This window comes from Coturnix japonica, chromosome 3 (assembly GCF_054131305.1).
Source record: "Coturnix japonica strain WE chromosome 3, WE-NBRP24, whole genome shotgun sequence".
Lineage (NCBI taxonomy): Eukaryota > Metazoa > Chordata > Aves > Galliformes > Phasianidae > Coturnix > Coturnix japonica.
In genome coordinates this window covers 8,004,318-8,027,431 of record NC_140665.1, presented here as the reverse complement: position 1 = coordinate 8,027,431, position 23,114 = coordinate 8,004,318, and the positions used below count along the sequence as shown (strand labels likewise).

General features: G+C 38.6%; 1 protein-coding gene across 27 annotated transcripts in view; it reads left to right on the top strand.

Moving 5' to 3' along the window:
• The window catches only part of CCDC88A (coiled-coil and HOOK domain protein 88A), a 70,158-nt gene extending 48,097 nt beyond the window's left edge, over positions 1–22,061 (top strand). For 2 of the 27 annotated variants that reach the window (XM_015856811.3, XM_085542568.1), the window contains 10 exons: positions 54–199; positions 887–979; positions 1,167–1,381; positions 6,095–6,178; positions 7,188–7,391; positions 7,685–7,756; positions 8,390–8,476; positions 8,824–8,904; positions 9,772–10,037; positions 11,632–13,831. In XM_015856811.3, coding sequence (XP_015712297.2) covers positions 54–199; positions 887–979; positions 1,167–1,381; positions 6,095–6,178; positions 7,188–7,391; positions 7,685–7,756; positions 8,390–8,476; positions 8,824–8,904; positions 9,772–10,037; positions 11,632–12,648 — 2,265 coding nt within the window. In that variant the 3' untranslated portion in view covers positions 12,649–13,831. Of the gene's footprint in view, positions 1–53; positions 200–886; positions 980–1,166; positions 1,382–6,094; positions 6,179–7,187; positions 7,392–7,684; positions 7,757–8,389; positions 8,477–8,823; positions 8,905–9,771; positions 10,038–11,631; positions 16,570–17,498; positions 17,599–18,161 lie in introns of those variants that run through there. The other 25 variants (XM_085542573.1, XM_085542572.1, XM_085542575.1 and 22 more) reach the window with 25 other exon arrangements.
• The last annotated feature ends 1,053 nt before the right edge of the window (positions 22,062–23,114 follow it).

Below are 23,114 nucleotides of genomic sequence, written 5' to 3'. Positions count from 1 at the left end.
GTATAAAATAGGCTCATGTATGTATGCAAATAATGTTTCATTTATTTTAACAGCTGCTTAGCCAGCTTAAAGGAAACATGGAGGAGGAAAACAGACATCTACTAGATCAAATTCAGACATTAATGCTACAGAATAGAACGTTACTGGAGCAGAATATGGAAAGCAAGGATCTCTTCCACGTAGAGCAAAGGCAGTACATGTAAGTTTTGAAAACAATGAAATTGCTGTAATAAGAGCAGTTACATTTAAAACAAACAAACAAAAAAAACAAAAAAAGCCCCATGTTGTATATAGAAATGAACATAGAATATAGAACATAGAACAGAATTAGCATCTTTCTCTTTTAAAAACAAAACCTTAAGTCATGCATGAACAGCAGCTGAATAGTACGAAGAACATTGTTTTTTAACTCTAAAGATGAGTGAGACTGCTTTCGTTCTTAGAGATAAAAACCGTCTAATTAAAATGTTGTTTATTCCTCATTTAAAGATCCTAGACTGTCTGCAAACTGCAGCCTTTTTACTGAAATTGATAGAAGAGGATAAACTTATGTAGATCATGCCAGGATCATTTACACAAACCTTTTGTGGGGACTGGTATTACAAAGGCTGATGTTCTTTTCATAGTGAAGGCTGCTTGTTTTCTTTATTTCACTGTCTTTATATATATATATATATAAAGACAGTGAAAAAAAAAAAAATATATATATATATATATATATATATATATATACACATTAATAAGAAACAAGTGTTAGATAAGAATTTCCCATGAAAACAGTCAGCTTTCAAATAGCTGATGTCCAGAGGAACATACTACTTGTGTGCTATATATTCATTAAATATTCATTTTCCAAGCATACACTATCATTAATTTCTGTTCACAGTGACAAGTTAAACGAATTAAGGAGACAGAAGGAGAAACTGGAGGAGAAGATAATGGATCAGTATAAATTTTATGAGCCATCTCCACCTAGAAGGTAATGATCAATATGGTATACAAATACATATCTGCGATGCAACTTTCCCATTCTGTTCCAACTGAAATATGAGATTTCTTTGAACTTCAGAGGAACAGAATGATGTCTATATTCTTTCATACATAGAACAGATATGAAGACCAAAGTAATGCATTACAAATGCAAATAAACGTATTATTTTTAACAGAAGGGGCAACTGGATTACACTGAAGATGAGGAAACTGATGAAATCCAAGAAGGATGTTAATCGAGAACGTCAGAAGTCTGCAAGCCTTACACCTACCCGTTCAGAATCCAGTGAAGGATTTCTTCAGCTGCCCCACCAAGACAGTCAGGATAGTTCCTCAGTGGGCTCTAACTCTCTTGAAGATGGCCAGGTCCTGGGAACCAAAAAGAGTACTAGTGAGTACTATGAAACATCTCTTTGGTGTATTTAAAAATGAAGAGGTTGTCAGTTTAAACCTATGTATTTTAGAGGATTTTTTACAGATAATTCTTAAAGTCTTTAAGAAATTAGCCTGAATTTTTTCATTAATTATTGTGCTTTTTTTTTTTTTTTTTTTTTAAAGATTTCATGCAGATCTCTTTAGTGGGCAGATGGTACGTTTAGCGTTTCTGTAGCTCTAAATGAAGGTGTTGAGATGAAAGATTTAAGTGAGTTTGGGTAAGGTAAGCAGAATTTCAGGTAGAATGTTAGATAACATCGCAAGGGACCCTGTTCTGTTTCTTGCTTTTGTCCTAGCATGAATCCTTCCCCTCATCTTGGAGAGCGCTTTGTAAGCTGTGGCCGTGCTTATCTGTAGTTGCAAAATAGATCTTCTGTTTGGAGATGTTCCTCCAGCATCTCACAGAATTCAGTGGTGAAGATTTCTGACATTAGAATATGTAGTGGGAAGCATTATATAGAGACGTGGCTTGTTTTTAACAAGCAAACAAAACAACAAAACTAAACCACTTGTTACTCATCTGAAGGATTAGAATTAAGAGATTTAAGAGGGAAATTGAAGAGCATCACAAAAGTGTGGGAGGATCAGATATTTCAGATTACATTGAAAGAGCTTGGCGCCCTCCATTTTAGGATGCCTACCATATAAACAACCAGGTTCCGTGTCTGATATATCAGTGTCTTTTGTCAACCACTAGTGGCATGAATCACAAACTGTCCAATTTCTAACAACTTCAGAGATAATATTGCAGACAAGTTTTCAATTTGCAGTGATTATGTTTAATAATTAGAAATTAAAAGCATTTTTGGCTGTGCATTTAAAAGCATCAGAATACATGTTTAATAACAATCATTTTTACCTTTTAAGTAAGTTCTTTGTCTTTGGTTTCAAAATGCATCAGATGGATATGCTTTCGTGGCAGCTATGAATTTTCTGTGTTAAAAATGACTGAAGCTGCTTTAGTGGGATTTTTTCGAGCTTACTACATAAACTTAGCTAAGGTTGAAAACATCTAAGAGCACTATTTCATGGAAGTTTTAAATTGGAGACACCATTCTTTTTTAAATAGTAAAATATTAAATTTGAGGGTAGACTTCATTGCTTTGGTTGCTAACTTGATGGTTTGAGGAGCTTATATTTCTCAGTGTTAAGAGTGTCTAAAGATTCAAAACAGGTAACTATGCATTTAAAAAAAGAAATGTGCATTTTAAAGATGTAAATTCACAGTCTTACAGAGTTCAGGTCTAAGTGAAGCTATAGTGGATGTGTATACACGTGGGGTTGAATCTAGCATGCATACTTTGGTTCAGAGTGGGTGCATCAGTAATTCTGTGTTCTGGAAGGGCATTTTCTTTGTGTTTATACTTGACACCTTGTGGTGTGAGCATGCCTCTGCAGCACTCCCGATGAAGCCAAAGTTGAAGTCATGGTGGCTCATCCTTAAAAGAGGTTTGGAATTGTTCAGAGCTTGTTAGCTTTCTGTCCATGCATCTTGTTCATATTGCTTTTAATGGCAGTATGTTTATCCACACACTGGAAGGGCTGATCTAATTCTGAATCCTTACTTTTCTCTATTATACGTCACTGTACTACATGTCCATAGTTTTCAATAGAATTTGGATAAATTGGATGCCAGATCAGTGCTGACAATCTTACTTGGGACAGCCTGTGTCTCACAAAATTAAGATCAGAATAAGTCAGTGAGAAGTACCAGTAGTGGGGCACATTTTGCAGTCTACCAAAATAACTTCTGCATCTCCTACCTATTTTCAAAGAAGTGACTGCAGTAATGGCTTCCACTAAAAGAAGATACGGGAGAAAAAAATCTCTGCGTTGTCTTCTGTCTATGCATGGTGTTATAGCTTTTCACATCAATGGAAGGCCATTTGTGGAACAGAACTTGTCTCTTCCCTGGCCCCACCAATCTCCTATGCCTGTAAAAGGAGGTGGTCCCAGGGGGAGGTGAAAAACCCTCCCATGTTTCCTTCAGAAGGTAAGAGAAGGCAATTTCCATTCCCCAGATTGCTGTCATTGGCACAAATCAGTGATGCACTCAAGGGTTTCTCAGTGTCCTCCAGTGATCCCCAACACGTGTGGGCTTCCATATCCTCTGTCAGTGAAACGGAGATAATAATTCCATATTATTAATTAATAATCTACTGATGGAAAATTTTCTGTGTGACAAGAAAAAGAGCAGCTGGGATGATTTTCATTGCTTTCATGGAGCCTGAAGCCCTTGTTTGGTTTCAGAGGCCTTGACTGGGGGTGTGCCTTTATGGCTGGAACATTTGCAGCACAGGGTTACATCCTGTAGGCACCGTATGCTCTGACTGCCATTTCACCTTCATTTTTCATGTCAGTACTCAGTGGTTGAGTCTGGAGCATACCACTGATACGTGGTTTGTGTGGGTACCATTCTGAGCTTTTGTGTAGAAAACTTCTGGACTGTTTTTTTTTTTTCCCTCTATAAGTGGAAAAGAAATACTTCTGTTAGCTTCCCCTTCAGACGTATCAGATTGTTAACAGCATCCACAGAATAAGAGCTGTTACTAAGCCACCATCTTTAAGTACGCGATCCAGTAACAGATGTATTACACTATCATAGAAGTAACAGGAATATATTATACTCCATTTTGAAGATGTCTGTCAAGTGTTTTCCTGTATGCACGAACAAAATTTGGGGATTGTAGTGTTATCATTACCAAATTCACCATGTTGTTTCTGGCAAATGGCAGTGGGATGACAAGCTGGAGGGTTTGGGGTTTGATGCATGGGAGAATTCTGCGGTATTCATTTTCAGCTCAGGAAGTAAGATCGTGCTCATAGAATCTCAAAAGAGAAGGAAAACTTTTAATGCTTCCAACTAGAGTTATAGTTAGTATATAAATGATTACTAAGATAGTCCTACCAGTTTTATGGAGGTTTTTGGAATAAATATGCAAGGAGCTGAAGCTGCCTAAGGTGATCTTTTCTGTGGTTTTCTGTTTGCTTTTGCTGTAGCTCTGCTGCTCCAGGATTTTTAGGACATTTCTTTCAGGCTAAACGAGTGGGCACCAAGGAACTTATTTGCAAAGGACTTTATAGAAGATACTAATTGTGGGAGACAGCAAGTAAATGATCTAAAGTGTTCTGTAGAAGGGGTTACAAATAGGTCTTAACTGCATTGTGTCCCATGTAGCTTTTTCAATTTACATTTGCTCTCTTTTATTTTGTTAGAAACAGTCTTTTTATTGCAATCTTTTTACCCTGTATGTACATACTACCCAGGTTAGTATTGTTTTTGGTCTATGGTTTGGGCTGCTGGGAGCTGTTTGAAGGCAGCAGAGCATTCTGCTCTAAATGCAAACACCAAATAATACGATAGAAAGAGATATGTATCTATTTCAGGCTAGTTATTGTGCACTTGTAAATGTATATGTATATACGAGCATATAAATTACGTATAAATATATGTATATGTGTACATATGAAATAGAATGGATTTATAACAAGCTACTGGCTTAGTAGAAAAACAAGGCAAATGACAATGCATGTGTCTTAAAAAGTCACTGTAGAGAGGTAAAAGAAGCAGATCTAGGGTTAGACAGAATGTTCTGCATTGCTTTCACGTCTGCATAAATAAGAACATTCAGTGATTCCATTATGTTTCTTTCTGGATCTTTATATCTAGTTGTTTGCATGTGGCTCCTGTATGCTTTGCAGTCAGCTGACACGTTTATCTGCTGCTTCAAGGTGAAGTAATCAGTGAATAGTAATCAGTTACTAATGGAGAAGAGCTGAATCTAAGGATGAGCAATGCTCCTTTCCCTGTCTTTAAATACCACTTGTAATTTTAACTCTGTTTCCCGGTACTTAGTATATTATATTAACTTTCCTTTAGTCCTCCTCAAATATCGCAGCAACACTCACATTTGTATTTCCTTCTGCCATTTTGTTTTTTGAATCTTCGGGGTTTTTTCAGCCAAAAGATTCATTATTTACTGTTCCAGCCAGTAAATATTGACTTCATTTTTCTAACTACAGATGCATCTTAATTTACAGACAATTCAGTAAGGTATTAAAAGCACTCTATGTGTAATTGTAGCTTCTTGAATATAAGGTCCAATATTATTTCTAGCATACAGGATGTAATCAAAATTAATAGTGAGCAAAAAATATTAATGAGGATTGTTTTATACTGCAGGCATTGGGCAAAAGTTACTGTTTTCAAAAGATAAGAACATACTTCAAAGTAGACATTAAACTTAATTACTTTCATTTAAAACGTTTCTGCTTCACATTTTTGTTTACGTTCAATAAATGTGTTTTTCACATTCATAAGAAAAAGTATTATCACCAATTTTTGTACCATCTCCAAAGAGGTTCCATGTAGTTTTCCAGGAGATGGCAGTTAGAGCTTTCAAACTGTGATACACTCCTCACCATTGTTTTCGGTGCGTTTCTGAGTATTTTAAGATTTTCACAGTGTAGTTTCCATATGTTGGTGTAGCTTTCATATTTCATTATCACACAGAAGCATGAGAGTGATAGTTTGTAGCGTAGCTTACATAGCTTAAACTCAGACATTCATTTCTGTCCTTAGTTTCAACATTTAACTTCCATCTGTTCTTCTCCCTTTTTTTTCTTTCATTTCCCTGTTTCCGTTTTTCCTCATGCTATGACATAAAAGTGGTTGCACTGAAAAGACTGCCCTTTTTGAGGAACAGACCGAAGGAAAAAGACAAAATGAAGGCCTTCTATCGTCGCTCCATGTGTAAGACTTTATGACAGTTCAGCTTCTTTAAATGGCTACACTGGCTTCCATTACTAATTTTTCACTAACCTCTCCCTGGACTGCGCTGTATTTTTCCTCCTATTTTGCAACGTGCAAGTCCTGCTACTATACAAGGAGCTGGAGCCTTTTCTCTTTCCTTTTTTTAAACCTGAGCACTGAATACCTTATATATGTCCACATGTGCACACACACATTCACATGCACATGCATATATATATACACATATATATATTCAGTGCATTGCGATTACATACAGTTGTATACATATTTGTCTATATACACATGTTTGCATGTGTATATAAGTTTACAGTGCACTGTGTGAGAATAAGTAGTTCTAAACTACACGTTTCATAAGCCCTTTATTAAGAAATCGCTGCAATTTTTTGCTTGAAGAGAGCATAGAAAAAGTAGCGCAAGGTTGTATGGTGGTCTGTCACTCTTCGCTTGTTGTTGCCAAAATTTTGTATTGATTTATTTTCCTTTTTCATGAGGAGTGGAGAAGTTTCTCTGTCTTTGCAAACAAAGGTGAATGTCATCAGAAGTCATCATTTTCAGATCCTTTTCTTATGTGAAGTACAGTATGCCTGCAGTAACCTGCACTGTACGAGGATCCCGTGCCATTGTTGACATTATATTGTGTTAGCACCTTGCCTGTGTATTATTCGTTCCATTTTTATCATTGAAAATAGCGTGTCAAAGCTTCTAATATAAATACATATTACACATCATTGCAGCACAAGCATGGTGATTATAGCTAATAAAATCAGATTTAAGATCCATACAGAACTTGGAGAAGTCTCTGACTTTCAGTGCTTCTCAATCATTGAGCTGATTGCATGTCATAACATGGATGATCTTGTGTTTGTACCTTCTGGTATTCAATGTGCTTTAATGCTTACAGAACTGTCAAACGTTTTGCAGTATATAAAATAAGGACAAAAGCATATACATTGACCATGCTGATCATTTGCTTTCATTTGCATCCCAGCCATGAATGACCTGGTGCAGTCCATGGTCCTAGCAGGAGGACAATGGACAGGTAGTTCTGAGCATCTGGAGGGTCCTGATGATATATCTGCGGGTAAAAGGAGAAAAGAATTGGGAGCTATGGCCTTCTCTACTACAGCTATCAACTTTGCAACTGTCAACTCTTCTACAGGCTTCAGATCCAAGCAGTTGCTAAATAATAAAGGTATAGGTAGAAGCTCTTTGCACCATGATGTGTCCATGTGTAACAGCAATTTTATGTATATATTTTTTTGTATTTATATTTTTTTCAGCAAAAAGCAACCTGAATAATTGAGTTATGGTAATAAGACAGTGAACAGTTTTAATAACTATAATTAGAAAATGTCAGGATTGTGCATACAGAATGTTACATAAGTAAAACTGGATTGATTTGAACATTATTAATGGAACTTACAGATGATAAGTGCATCTATAATCTCTATTTTATTTCACATCTTCTTTTGTCTCTGTGTATAGATGCTATGTCATTTGAAGATGTAAGTCCACAAGGTATTAGTGACGATTCTAGTACAGGATCAAGAGTTCACGGTAAGATGTAGATTGAAATTAAATTACTTAAGGATGTATTATGTAAATGTTAACAATGTTTGAGGGGGAAAAGAAAAACAAAAACCAAAACACAACACTGCACCCCCAAAACAGTGAATGGCACGATGATAAGTGAGCATGCTTTCTGTGATTTGCATACCTCTTGATTGCATAAGTATCTGTGTTGTTTCTTCTGATTACCCTTTTCTTCAAATACTATCAGATAAAATATTCTCTATCCCTAGTAGAAAGCATGAAGTGCATCTGAACAGGATCAAAATCTTTTGTCCTTAAAACTTGTGTTTGGAGTTAATTGTGAAATAAAAAGCTGTTATGATCCCAATCCTGAGAAGAAAAAAACACACACACAAAAAAAAAACCTAAACAAGAAAAATCACAAATGAACAACAAAACCTGGCCAGATGTGCCAGTATTTCTTGTTCAGTGAGACATAAATGTGTTGTACGTATCTTACAGAAAATCATTATAGGTTTCTTCAAGCAAAGGTATGAATTGAGAGCTGTGAGAAATTATTTAGAAGGGGAAGTTGTAACCCCTCTGAAAATACTTCAAATTAGTGTGAGCTTGTTTGAAGCTAACAAAATAACAGTGCATTTCCCTTGTATTGGATAGGAGTACAGGACATTAACTGTGCAGATGCTCTTGCTCCTCCTGTTCGTGGCATTTCAACAATGTGCAAGGTTCCCTGTCAAATCTGTTGTAAGTGACCTAATCACGAGCAACTTCCTGCATGCCACTCCTTTCATCTTAAAATCCTGGTTTCCCACTAACTGCTCTGTTCCACTTCTAAACATGCACTCTATTTCTCTCTTCCTCTCCCTTGTACTTTACTATTCCTGTAGTGCCCTTTTCTAAAGTGTCCTCTTGGACTGCCTGGAAATCCCTTCGCTTTCTGATCTGTAAGAAACCAATTTGTTAACAATGGGCATGCTAAGCCTGCGAAGTGCATGATTCCTGCCTCAGAGCATTCTGTGATCAGAATGTAAAGGTACCCTGTCATCTGCTACAATTTTGTTCATCATGCTATCTCCTCATTTTCCAATTAGCTTCCAGACCAGCCAGCCTTGATAGTGGCAGAACATCCACTAGTAATAGCAATAACAATGCTTCACTCCATGAAGTCAAAGGTATGCTGTAGGTGAATTTACATTCCTGCTTCTTTGCCATTATTTTCTCTGTAGGAATTTTTGCTTGAATTGAAAACTAAACTAAAACAAAACCAGCAACGCAGCATGCTTTTCTGTAGGTATGTTTATACCCCTCAGCCTTTGTTCCCCAAATTAGAAAAGGATTCAAGTATTAATAGAATTCATGTTTTTAATAGATTTTTAAGTGGTGATACTAATGTGTAGGTATCAAACTATTCCAAACCAAATCTTACCCATTTAGTGATCTTGCAAAATAAATATTCCCCCAAAATTATATTAAAATCATGTATTTTTTTAACAGATATTTGCGTTACTCTGCTATTTTTCCTGTAGCATCCAACCATCTGCTTGCTGCTGCTGTAATGCTATATAGCGTACAACACAAAGCAGACAAACTGGTATGTGTGCTACCATCCTGGAGAAGTAGCATTCCAAAATCCTTGTTTCTGAACTGTTCTGGAGAAAATAGTTTCTTTCCATTCCATCTCTAATATTCAGTATAATGTAAATCTCATTTATAGTGCATTGAAACATGTGCTTTGCAGACAAGAACAGTCATATCTTTAATCTCTCAGAATACAGCATTAAGTAGAGGTGCAAATGATAAGTGAAGGGTGGCTTTTAATTCAAAAGCTATTGTACCACATTTAAGAAGCAATGAGAGGTAAGTCAGGGGAGTGAAACTGTACTGTATTTGGTTTGAGCCCTATAGGGTAACTATGCTTTTCAGTATTCTAAATGGAATTATTGTGAATTGAATGTGAAAGTGTTCCAGTTTGAGTTGCAGTGTTTTAACAGCTTTCATATATTTTTTGACGGATTATTTAATACTGTTTACCCCAAAAGCAGGTGTGGTGAACAATCAAAGCAGACCTCAGAGTCACAGCAGTGGAGAGTTCAGTTTGCTACATGAACATGATGCTTGGTCAAGCAGCAGCAGCAGTCCTATTCAGTATTTGAAAGGTCATACAAGGTCTAGTCCTGTGCTTCAGCAAAGAACTCCTGAAATACTGGATCGCTGTGGAAAACAGATCAAAACTGATTCTCCTGGAAGTGAAGTTGTTACCCTGCAGCAGTTCTTGGAAGAAAGCAACAGAAGTACCTCAAGCGAGGTTAGTTCAGAACATGTTTTAACTGTTATTACATCATAAAATTTACTCTAGTTGATAGATTTAATAGAATATTTATCACAAGTAGAATTGCTTTAGAATTCTGTGGAAACTCTGGTTTTGCCTGCATTTAGTAAATGGTAAACCATACTTGCTGTATTTTGTGGCTTGACTTCAGGATGATAGATAAAGTCATTCTCTACTGCACACAATTATCTGGTGCACTGGTGCATGGTACGCTCATCAGGATTTAGCTGGAAACCACAAACTCAAAGACAGTTTGCTGTGCATCTTCCAGTTCAGCTCTTGTCTTCAGAGGGAGCTGCTGTCTTACATCAACAGCAAAGGAGATATTTTACTTCGGTCCCCAAGGAGAGAATCTTGGTGGTTTCATGTTTACTTCCTTATTTAACACCACTGGGCAAAACACCTAGCCTTGGAGTCACTGAAATCTAGGAGAGAGTGTTATTTAAAATCAGTCCCAGTTTGTTGAAGCACAGAATCACTCTTGTCTCTGCTGCTGCTCTAAGTCCTTCATCACTCAAAGTTGATCTGTCTGAAGCCTAGGAGTGCTCTAGATGCTAAAGCAAGGCATTTACTCTGGCTAGAGCCTATCAAGGGTAAGGATCAACCTCCCCCTGTTTTTAGTTATATGGTTATAATGGAAATGTACAGATTCACATCTGAATTGATTGGAGTAGTCTGTGCCTTGAATTAGTAGTAAATCCCTGGATTTTTTGTTAGCTGCTTAAAAATAATGCAGCACCTGTTATCTCTGGCAAGATGTTTGTGGTGATTAGGGTTTTTGTTTGTTTTTCATCTGTTTAAAACATTAAACAATATTCTGGAAACAGAACTAAGAGACTACCTGAGCTGTCAAATCTAATCCACCGCTGCTCAGGGATCAAAGAATCCATTTCATAGAACCACTGAATAATTCAGGCTGTAAGGATCTTCAGAAGTTCTCCCTTCAGCCTTCTGCGAGAGCCTTTCCTGAAAGCTTTTATCTTAAAGGTTTATTCCAATTTATTTCCTTTACCGTTTCAAAAAGTGCTGAAGTCTTTAAGTCTGTGAAGTGTATTTGCTTTTGTTTTTTTTCTATTTCTGAAGTCCTCTACAAAAATAACTTTTTGAAACCCATCCAGATTCAGCCACCGAAGCTCTGTATGCTTTGTATTGTTTTCCTGAGGTCGTCTTTTATTGTTTGAGTGTACAGAGGTCGTAAGCTTTTAGCTCTGTATTGTCTGTGTAAGTTGGAGTGGTAGTTCATTTGAAATTGCGTAGCAAAGTAGTGATGGTTGGTGGCAGACAGCAAGTGGGTGAGAAGATGAGCTTAAAGTTCTCAGCTTTTGCACTACTTGGTGCTATGGGTGCTAACTCCAAGTAGCTGTGATTGCTGTAGTAACCTAGTTTTTAACTTGCTTGTAAGTAACCTGCGTGGAAAGCTTCTAAGCATTTAGATATAATACCATTTTCACTTATAAGATTTTATATTTTAAAACGCTTTGAGAATTGTTCTGTGTCCTCAAAGATTAATGAATGGAAAAAGTAAAAATTACAAGCTGTACATTTACAATACATTTGATATTTTTGACAGATGAAATCTGGGAGTGAAGAGAATCTTTTAGATGAAGTAATGAGAAGTTTATCTGAGTCATCTGAGCTGACAGGAAAGGAAAAGCTGAGAAAGGCATCTTCTGGTTGTGGAATTGTGAGGTCATCGAGTGTAAAAAATCCGGTTCATTTCTCAGATGGACGATCCATTAAACCAGAACAGCTTGTAAGGCCCAGCCTTCGTAAAACAGAAGATGCCTATTTTACTAGCTCTCCAATAAAATTTACATCAGGCACTCAAGGGAAGGCCAAATCAGTGAAAGAAAAGGTGCAAACATCTGTATCACAGCGACAATCAAGGGATTGCAATCCTTACGCCACCTTACCTCGTGCGAGCAGTGTGATTTCTACAGCAGAAGGAACTACTCGAAGGACAAGCATTCATGATTTTTTGTCTAAGGACGTTAGGCAGCCTGTTTCTAGTGATCCAGCAACATCCACCGCTGACAGAAGTGTTCCGGCAACATCTAGTGAGTACTCAGCACACCAGTTATCCTCTCATTTTTTTCACTGTGTGGCTTACGGAGTAGGTTGTGTTCCACAAAGCAGTGCAACTAATACAGTTAAGCCCCGTAATTTAGGATGTAACCCCGATGTGCCTAAGACTTCAAGGATGGAAAGGTCCAGTTTTTGTGAGAAAGCTTTTTTAAGCACAAATATGTTTAATGATCAAGGCAGTCTATCTGGTAATGAGAACACAGGATCTTTTACTGTGTTGCAGCCATTTTTATCCCTTAACACTGAATTAGTTAGTAACATAAGTGGATTGCCTCCAAGGTCTGCATCAAAAGCTGATCAGGCAAACCTGTCAAAATTAGTATCTGTACCAAAAAATCAGGAAGAGCCTTTTACCAATCAGAACTCTGCTGATAGGGACCTGTGGTCAGCTCTGAGTAGTGAACTTGTTCCTACCACCTGTGTGAACACACATGAGGCAGAGTCCCTGCTTCTTGTTTCTGAAGACAATAAAACTGTGTGGTATGAGTATGGTTGTGTATGATAAGAAAACTGTATTACTAAATATATAATTATATAGGACACGTAGATGCTCTGTTGAATGTCCACTGGACTTAGAATTTCACTACAATGAAAAAGTAACTCATTTAGATCTGTGGGTTATTTTTTTTTGCCTAGGAACAGTGGCACGCAGCTGAGTTGTGTGCTCAAGCATGTGTTTGAATGTAAAACTGTAACCTCGTCCAAGTTTGCATGAAACATTAATTGCGCTGTATGTATTTTGCATGCTTTCAAAACCTTTATAATGCAAGCTGTATTTTTATTTGTTGTCCATTATAAATATTTTGTTGGGTTTTTTTTTCCTGTACGTAACTGTATGCATGTTAAAGCCACCGCATGCTGTGTAGCCAGAAATTGCACAGTGAACTACAGCGTTGTCAGTGCAAAGACTGTGCCTTTCAGTTGCGCTTACGCTTCCTTGATCAGTAACGTGTTGACTTTGTGTTTGGAGTACAAACACCTTTTTCCCTGTACCAGTGAAAAGAAGCATTTAGGGAGATTTCTCTTGCTCCGTTCCTTGCTCTTAACATTTATCCCACCTCCCGTGTGTTACCCTGCACAAGAAACAACTTATAATCCAGTAACTCAGTGACTCTGTCTTGCACAAAAATGATTCACGTTCCATATTAATTATTAAATATTTTAATAATTAGAATTACCATTCATAATTCTAAACCTAAAATAATGATTTTATTATTTTTTTAATTAAGAGGTAACAATGGAACAACATGCAGCACTCGCAGTGAAAAAATGACCCTTTCCACCTTTTCCCATTCGTATGTGTTGTCTTTCCACCTCTGGTGTACAAATGTGGTGCAGTATGCTGTTTCACTAGGAGTCAAATAACACCCTTATCTGAGAATCCATGTGTTGTATGGTAATAAACTTGTATTGATTATGGTGGAAATTCATTTTTTCTTCTTAATATAAATAACATTTGTGTAATAGAAACCAAGATGTGTAGCAGAGTAACAAAAACTGTTAAATATTAGTGCTGCAGAAGGCAAGTAATTCAGAACTTGCTTATGAATTCAAGTGTGTAACTCATTAAATTTCAGACAACCAGCTGAACAGCAATGTTAGAAACTGATGTCTTAATAAACCATGGTTTCAAGCAATTCCTTGAAACTTTGCAATGATAAATATATATAATACATATAGAAAAATATACTCGTATATACACATAAAATAATGAAAAACCTATTCTGATTTTTCCAATTGAATTTGTTTTGTCAGCAGTTTTGTGGCAGTCGTGGTGCTGCTGTGGGTGCTGGATTTAAATTCCCCAGTGTTTAACTAAGGAGGAATAGAAGTGATACAAAAATACAGTTCCTTCAGAGAAAGCAGCAGACGTCCTTTGTGTTGTTGGTCTCTAAAGTCTCCATTTAATACACGAGAACTGTTAATTAAATGTGGAGGTAGCTCTTCCAAAGACTCATACAGGTTGGAAGGGACCTCTGGAGATCCCCCAGGTCAAACCTCCTGCAGCAGGTCTCAAGGACAGTGTCCATGAAGGTTTTGTTTATCTCCAGGGAAGGTCACTGCCACCTCTTAGGGCAGCCTCTTTCTCATGTTCAGGCAGAATTTCCTGTTGCAGTTTGTGCCTGTTCCCCCTTGTTCTGTCACTGGGCACCACCAAAAGTGCCTGCCTGGCCTCATCTGCTTGACACCTGCCCTTTCAATATTGATGAGTGTTGATAAGATCCTCTCTCTGCCTTATCCTCCACACTGGGCAGTCCTAGGTCTCTCACCCTTCATTCATAAGGAAGAGATGTTTCATGCCTCTAATGATTTTTGTGGCCTTCTGCTGGACTCTCTGCAGAAGATTTCTGTCTAAACTGCGGAGCCCAGAACTGGACAGTATTCAAAATGTGGCTTCACCAGGGCAGAGCAGAGGGGGAGGATCACCTCCCTCGACCTGCTGCTCAATGCTCTTTGTAATGCACTCCAGGATCCCATTGGCTTTCTTGGCCACTGGAGCAAACTGCTGGCTCATGGCCAGCATCTTGGCCACCAGGACCCACAGGTCCTTTTCTGCAGTGCTCCTTTCCAGCAGGCCATCCTCTAACCTGTACTGATTTCCTCCCTGGTTATTCCTCCCTGGATGTAGGACTCTACGCTTGCCTTTGTTGACCCTCAGGTTCCTGTGAGCCCAGTTCTTCAGCCTGTCCAGGTCTTGCTGAATGGCAGTACAGCTTTCTGGTGCCACTGGTCAGCTACTCCTCACAGCTTCAGGTCATCAGCAGACTTGCTAAGGGTTGACTCTGTCCCTTCTTCCAGGGTGTTGATGAAGATATTAAATAAGACCAGGCCCAGTATTTACCCCTGGGGAATACCATTAGCTATTGACCTCCAACCAGACTCTGGGCTGCTGATCACAACCATCCCCTCATCTACCCAGCTAGTCATGACAGAAGGCTACCAGATTGGGTCAAGCATGATTTCCCTTTGCTGAACCCATGATGGCTATTCCTTTCTTCCACTTCTTTGGAGATGACATCCAGAATAAGTTGTTTCATCACTTTCCAGGAACAGAAGTGAGGCTGTCTGACCTGTAGCTTTGCATGACCTCCTTGCCCCTTTTGAAGATTGGGGTGACGCTGGCTGTCCTCCAGTCTTGAAGCAACCTCTCCTGTTCTCCATGACCCTCCATAGGTGATAGAGTGGTTTTGGCAGTCACTTTTACCTGCTCCCTCTGCACGTGTGGGTGCATCCAGACCTTCAATTACTTTTTGAGATGAGGAAAAGGAGTAGGAGGGGGAAAAATGGATTTATTGAAGGCATTCTGTGGAGCAGAAAATTATTGTTTCAAAAAATAAAATAGCCATCCTTTGCCATGCTTGCAGGCATCTGTTATTGTCGGGCTGATGATTTTTCATGTAAGTGTTGCTCATCGTTGCCGTATTTCCCCTTCAAACTGTTTCACCCTTTAAAACAGAAATAACAACACAGCCTCAAATCTGAAGAAGAGTCTTAATTTCATACCCATTTTAGTCTTCACTCTTAAACGTTGCCTTCTGATCTTGCATCACATCATTCATCTTCATTTCTGTTAATTCAGATGTGCTTGAATTAGCTTTGAAAACAGTGTTATCGAAAGCAATGTGAGTAGTGTATACTGTAGGTTATTTGAGGAATTAGAGAAAATCTTTGTAGCATTACCAGTACTTCGCGTGAACTCATTCTGTGCCTCCAGTATGTTTTTCTTAGCTGACTGCAAGGTTCTGTCTCTTAGCAAAGCTCCTTTATGATCAGGACAAGGTCTGTAGCTAGAGGCAGTATCTTCTATTTAGATCCAGTTGTCACTGTTTGAGGAATTCTTCAGGTTTCATACATGCTGTTAGCTCTTGGGTGGAAGCGTTACCTTTGCTTAGGTCCTTTGGACTGTTACAACATTGAAAAATAGCAGCATTGTCTCCAGGTATATGCTTGTTAGGAACTTTTCCTGCACAGGCACTAGTCCCTAATTGTAATGAGTGACTGTAATGAGGGAAGCCAGCCTAAAGAGAACTCCTAAGGGTTCTCCCCCTGTGGAGTGTAGTTAAAGCTTGATTTCAGTGGGACAAAAGAAGCGTTTTTCCAGCTACAGCTCGTGGGGCACTTCAGTTTGCATTGCTTCATTTATTTCCACAGCGCTAAACTTTCACATAAAAAACAAGACTGATAGTGTTTATACCTGGTACTTTATGTGTCATAGCCTGTGTTTTGCATTACTCTCAAGAGGAGGGAGCAGCACTAAAACAGCTGCTTTCACTAAGACAAAAGGCTTCAGAATAGCTGAATGTTCTGCTGGTATCTGATCCTCTTACAGACAAAGAGTTCTGACATAACTCTTCCTACCCAAGCTACTAGTTTGCATTATTTTATAACCTTGTAATGAATTAAACTTCAGTTCTGAAGATGATGATTATTGTACTCCTCTTCTTGCTCCACTGGGTTCACTGCAGCAGGAAAAGCACGCTCCTAGTTCATGAAAGAAAACAAATGCTCTTGTGTATAATGGGAACTGTTTAGTAAACTTAATTTACTTTTTATAAACACTTCTTGGCCTTCTTGGCATAGTATTATGTATGTTGTGGGTGTCTCTGTTGGTCTGTGCACAAGGAGTGGAAGACTCTATGAGATTCATTACAGGTCCAGTCATTGCTGCTCCTTGGCCATCCATCAAGGAGGCTGACTGTCAAACACACAGTGCACTTGCTTGTTCCCTGATCCCTGCTGCCTTTAAAATAGGATGGTAGAACTCTGCATGGTAATTATAGACATTAAATAGTGGCTGCTAGCCGAAAAGGGGTGGTTGCTCAGGTTCTGTGATTTGCTTGCCATTAAGTGTTTGCTTGATGCTTTGCTTTGAGTGAATAGTGAACTAAGATACTGCACTTTGCATGTTCAAGCTGTTGCATGCAAAGATAATTTTCTGCTTAGCAGAATTAAGTGTGAACATATCTGTAAATAGGAACAAGGTTAAACAAAAAAAGGAAAAGATGAGTTAAGTTCTCAGCTAGGTTATCAGCCTTGATAAAATACGATATTGTTTTCTCATCACACAGGCAGAGTTATAGGTTTAGTGTATATGCAAGTTGAATGTATCTGATTGTGGCTTTGAAAATTGTACCTTATTATTTTGAATGCTAAGATGAACTTTAATGACTGTCATTGAGTAGGCACTTCCATGAGTTTCTTCTTTCCCTCTTCTCTGTTCTGTCCTCTCCAAAAACCCTAAATGTTTGTATATCCTTTTGCTCTACCGATAAGTAGAATGAATGTATGCATGAGGGTATTTTTCTTGTCCTGATCAATGTGATGAATAATATGAAATGCTTTTCTCTGCAGATGTGGAAGCTATCCCAGAAAGCAGAAATTCAAAATGCAGGTCTAGGGAGCAACAAAGCTCCTAAATCTATTACCCACTACATGAGATGTGGGCCAAGTGGTGAGTTTTCTGCCCAAAATGTAAATGAGATTAATTTCATTTACAACAAACTAACAGCATTACACATAAGAACGAGCGCACATGGCATTAACCAGATGTAAATACCGCTTGCTTAACTGGCTTTATCTTGCTTGTTAGTTAAGCCAGAATGTGTTGTTTTAGTGCAGTTGTTTTGCCTGTGAAGGTAGGGAAGTTCGTCCCATTGAGTCTTTCTTTTGCCGGTAAAGATGCCATTTATTTTCAGTTTTCAAATTTCTCTTGAAGAAGAAAGTACAACAAAGGCAAATGAAGCACAAATAGTGAAGTCAGTTCTTAGAAAAGGACAAATAAGTCTAAAAGAACAGTTAAAACAATTTTGTTTTGCAAAATATTCCATCGTATAAGAAAGCGGCCTTTGGCTTGTCTTTGGCATTCTGTCCTCCTTTTGACGTGATTAAAACATCCTTGATGCGTGCTGTTAGTGCTGTTAGTTCTGTTAGTGACTTAACTCTGTATTTTATACTTCTGCACTTCAGCTTTTCTTACGTTCTTTTCTCTTTCTACCTTTCTGCCTTTCAACACAGAGAGAAAAGTGTCCTTCAGTGTCTCAATATGAAGCCTTTATTTCTGAAGTAAACAAGACAGCAACTGTAGGAATCATTAATAAATATTAAGGGAATTTTTTACATTCTTCGTGACTAGAGCAGGCAAGAAATAAAAAGCTACCTACCTTCCTTCCTTCCTTCCTTGAATCAAGGAGTTCTACTGGAGTCTGCTGCCGAAAATTGGTAGATGATCATAGGAATTATTGCACATTGCACTGTTAAGACCTACTGAATAAAGGACAGTTCTCATCTCCCTAAGGACCAAGGATTTTAAGGTCTCAAGAATTACTCCAGGAAAAACAAACTTCTTTCACCTTCTGTTTATGAAATTAGCCACTGATTTGCTTAAGCTTCTGCTAATACTTAGCCAAAAAAAAAACCAACAAACCCAACCCGTAACTCGCAGTTTATATTAACTTCTGTAAATTTACAATAAATGCTGTAGTATTTTGTTGAAAGCAACTGTATATACAAAAACCTCTCAGCTTACTGGCACTTCCCTGCCTTATGGGTTAGCATAATCTGCATGGAACAGCTCTTTACAAGGTTTATGTTAATTTCTTCTTGTTGCATACTGCGGGGAACAACAATTGTTTACATACATGGAAATATTTGATAACTAACAAATGTGGGGGCTTGTGGGATAATCGTGTAATATAGAAAATGTTTGTTACTTGCGTTTTTCACATTCCCGAGTTATTCTGCATATCCATGTTCAGATGCCTTTGATGGGAAATTGTCAGGTCTGATTTTCTGTAACTTTTTCTTTAGCATCAGGCTGGTTTCAACAAATGGCATTTCCAGGAGAAGGCTGTCATACCGTGTTTGTGTGCTGACTGTTTGCTTCTTTTATTGTTTGCCTTCTGACATGAGTTTGATTGCAGCTTAGGTAGTTTCTTGACGGCAAAAAAGAAAAACAAAACACATGAAATAACATGTATGCATTTTACAATCAATTCCTCTTAAGGTAATCTCATAAGATACATTTTGTTGCTTATTGACTTATATTAAAGTCAACAAGTGTAATTGGTACATTCGGTGGTTGTCTTGGAAGCATTTGCAGTAAGCTCAAAGGAAGTGTACCTGAACTTACAAGCAGGTCTAACATTACTGTAATCTTTCTTTATTTCAACACAGCAGGGCATGTTCATGCTTCTGTTCTCCAGGGTCACATCAGCTGTGTAACCTCCTCGTGTCTGAACTCCCATTGCAGCTCTGTGTTCACATAAAGTAAAGTAAGCATGGCTCAGAACTGGGGCTGCAGTGTGCTTCTTAAAGGATCACACTGCTGCTCAGACTGTGATACGGCAACCGCAGCTCCTTTCACTTCATCTTTTTTTCTCGAGGCTTCCAGGTTTTGCCATTTATCAAGTCTCAGGCTTTCAGGGATAATAGGGACAGAATCATTTATGACTGGAGAGAGAACGTGGTCCTGCAGATTTAAAAGCGTGCTGGCAAGTTGTCTCTTATTTTACTGAAATTTAGTCAAAAAGGAAAAGGAAGAAAACAAAAGTAAGTCCAATAAGCTTTAGAACTGGACATTTTATTTTCCTGAAAGTGATTTCTTTCTGAAATACTTCTTTATGATGGAATATGTTACAGGGTCTCCATCAAACGGATTATTTTGCCTTGGCAATACAAATACCTGGTTCAATACAAATACCTGAGTGTTTTTTCCACGGAGTTTAAACTTTTTTTTCCCCCTGAAACTTGGACAAACTTTGCAGCTCTACACCTTAGCGGAGTTTGATTTTTTTTTTTCCTCTAATGACGTTTCTGGTATTTATATTCATCAGCTGAATTTCAGCACGAACTCATACAAGTGTCTCATTCTGGTCCCCTTATTTTTGGTGCCAAAATTTTCCTTGCTTTCAGAGGAAGCATCCTGAGTTTTGCAGAATATTGCCATAGTTCAGTGATCCCAGGAGTGACCTGAAGCCCAGAGCGTTCCTGACATCCAGTAACACAATGTCTTTGCAGGCAGTCTGAGGTCATTTGCACGTGGAATAACTTCCTGTGCTGTAATTGATAGCACAGTCTTTTTGGGAAGGACTCCGGGTGCTCCAGGGTGCAGTGACAGTTTCCAGGTGTCAGATGCTGTATTGCAGGTACTGCTGTGTCCCTGTGTGCAGTCAGAGCTCAGGTATTACCAAGGTTCTTCCTCAATACAAAGTGAGCCAGACAGAGCCCTGGTGTGCTCTCACAGTAAAATTACTGTAAGCAATAAAAACATGATGTCAGGCCAGCTTTCTCTGCCATGCAATAAAGGCATAGCCATAGGGACTGAAGGAAAACTTGCCTTACAGAGCTTCATCAACATGTGATCGTGTCAGTAGCCCTCACTAAAACCATAGCTTTTAGGAAAGATAACTGAGATAAGTAAATACTAGGAAACTAATTCTCAATTTTGCTAATTCCAGGTTTGTTTCAAGGCCTGAGTGTTGGTGCATTCTTCCAGTACCTCTCCTTGGACTGATGCACTTGAAACTTTTAAACCCTAACCAATTTGTAGTGTCACTGTTTCTAGAACTCACGTGTCTTGAATTAACCCATAGTGCCAAACACTTTTATTGCAGTATCTGTGCAGCTGTGTGCGCCCTGGCTTGGCGCATACTCAAAGACCTGGGAATATTACCATGGCTGATGTGTGTCATGTTGCCAGGCACATTGCAGCCTTCTGCCCTCACTACACATGGCTGTGTCATTCCTTCACGGGGACTCCCCTGACTTGTCATTTTTTTAGCTCTTTTCTGTATTCATTAAGTTTTCCAGAGTTTTCCATCATGGCCGGGATGCTTAGTCACAAATGTGAAAGTTATTGGTCAACTGATAATGTGTATTGAAAGTGAAAAGCCTTTGTCCAAAAACCTAAGTGCATTTCCCTTGTTTGAGACCATCATCAGGAATATGGGGATGAGGCAGCAGAGTTCATCCCGCTTACACAGGTCAGAGCTGTGTGCTGCAGTGCTGGCTGCTGTCCCCTGCACTGTTCTTGGCAGGGTTTGAGCTGCTGGGCCAGCATCAGCACAGAGACAGAGGGAGAGGGGGGGATTTTGGTTTGTATTCACCAAGTTACACCAAAGTAGCACCAGGGATAGATTTACATTGAGATCAGACCATAAGACTTCCCATGCTTACCTTTGCAAGGGCTTTTCAGAGCAGGAGAGCTCTGCACTGTGATACAGATCTCTTTCCAAACTGGTGGTAAGGCACCTCATCTTTCCACACAACTAAAAACCAAACTCTCAATGTAATTTGGGAGCCACCAGGGGGTTCTGTGAAACACGGCCTCCCAGGGGAGCAGCACAGTGGCTGTGGGGCAGCCTACAAGAAGAGCACATCACTGTTAGCAGCAAGAGTTGAGTTGCCAAACGTGTCACTGTTAATTCAAGTTTACAGACTTTATTTTAATGCTGTACAATGTAGAATTTCCATTTGCTTTGCTGATAGTCTGCTGTTATTTAGCAACATTCCCAACTTTGTCCAAGACGTGGTGCGGCCTCAACAGAGCTCACGGATGATTCCTAGAGGTAGATGATAACGTATATGTAAATAATGCTTTGATATTAATAAAACTGCCTTAAAGGAATGTACTTAGGTGTGAAACAAAACTTAAAAAAGCTCTTATTTAAAACTGTAATTTCCTTTACATATTGATTTTTTTTTTTAATGTTTGCCATTGTATACATTTATTAATGATGTTATTAAAATACCAAACCAAATAATTTTTATCCTTATTTTGTGTACATACATTGATAACACACGTGTTCTGGAATCTGCTGTTACTGGAAGGATATTGGTGTTAAGTGGTGGTTGTGCTCGGTTGGTGATGTGTTCAGTATTTCTTCCGAAAGGAAACCTATAAAACTGTAGCAGAAATACTCTGGGCGCTGCGTAGTTTGTTCCGTGCTGTTTGTTTGTAAAGACTCGTGTACTTATTGCAGTATTATTTTTAAGATACACGAATAATTTCATAGTAAATACATTAAGAATTGCTGGCAGATCTGCCAAATGCAGGATCTGGAGCTTTGGTTTTGCTTGATGGTTATTTCTGCTGAAACAAGGCTCAGAAGTTCTGATAGCAAAAGTAGTTTTAAGTTGTGCAGATCTATGGATAGGTAAGTGTAGGAATCTGCTGTTGTGCACATCTTTTTAACTTATTATCTATTTAAAGCTTTCTGCTTTTAAAACTTCACAAGCTGAGTATATTGTTTTTTACTCCCCCTTTTTGGAAGTGAGAACTCACGAGTGCCACAAGGGATAAAGCGAAGGCAGAGTGGCACTCAGACAAACCTCACTGTCTGCCTGTGTTAGAAGCACATTTGTCAGCCTGGAGTTTGTGAGGCCGTTCATTGATCAGTGGGGGGAAATAACTTTGGATGTTGTTCTTCAGCTCTCTGAGCTGTTTCGGCCTTAACTAATGAAACTGAGTCAAACTGGCTGACATCTCCTTGTTTAAAACGTCCCCCTTTGCCATTGTTAGTATTGCATCCTGTAGCAAGATGCAGTAGCAAATACTAATAAGCACCACAAGTCCTTCTGTGGTTTTCTTCACTCTTTTTTCCCTCTTCCATTTCCTGCTGTGCTGATCCTGCTGTTTGCCTTTGGGCATTTTCCTTCAACCACAGCCGCGTTCATTGGGCAGTATTTAAAAGCCCTCTCACCTCTGATCTCCAAAATGTTCCTGTCTCTGGGTTCTAACATGGGTATTTGTGACCAGTTTGGCTGCTGGACTCCATAGACTTTCCGCTTCTGTCTTAAATACAAAGGAAGTGTTTGAAAGGGGTTTTACTCATTTAGAAAGGAGAGTGGAGAAATAATTTCATTGGGAATTCAATGTAGAGAACGTGCTGGTCTCATCCCTATGGTAGCGTATACTTTTCTATACTAAAAATATCATCCTAAGCCAATTCAGTCTCCCCACAGCCTTCT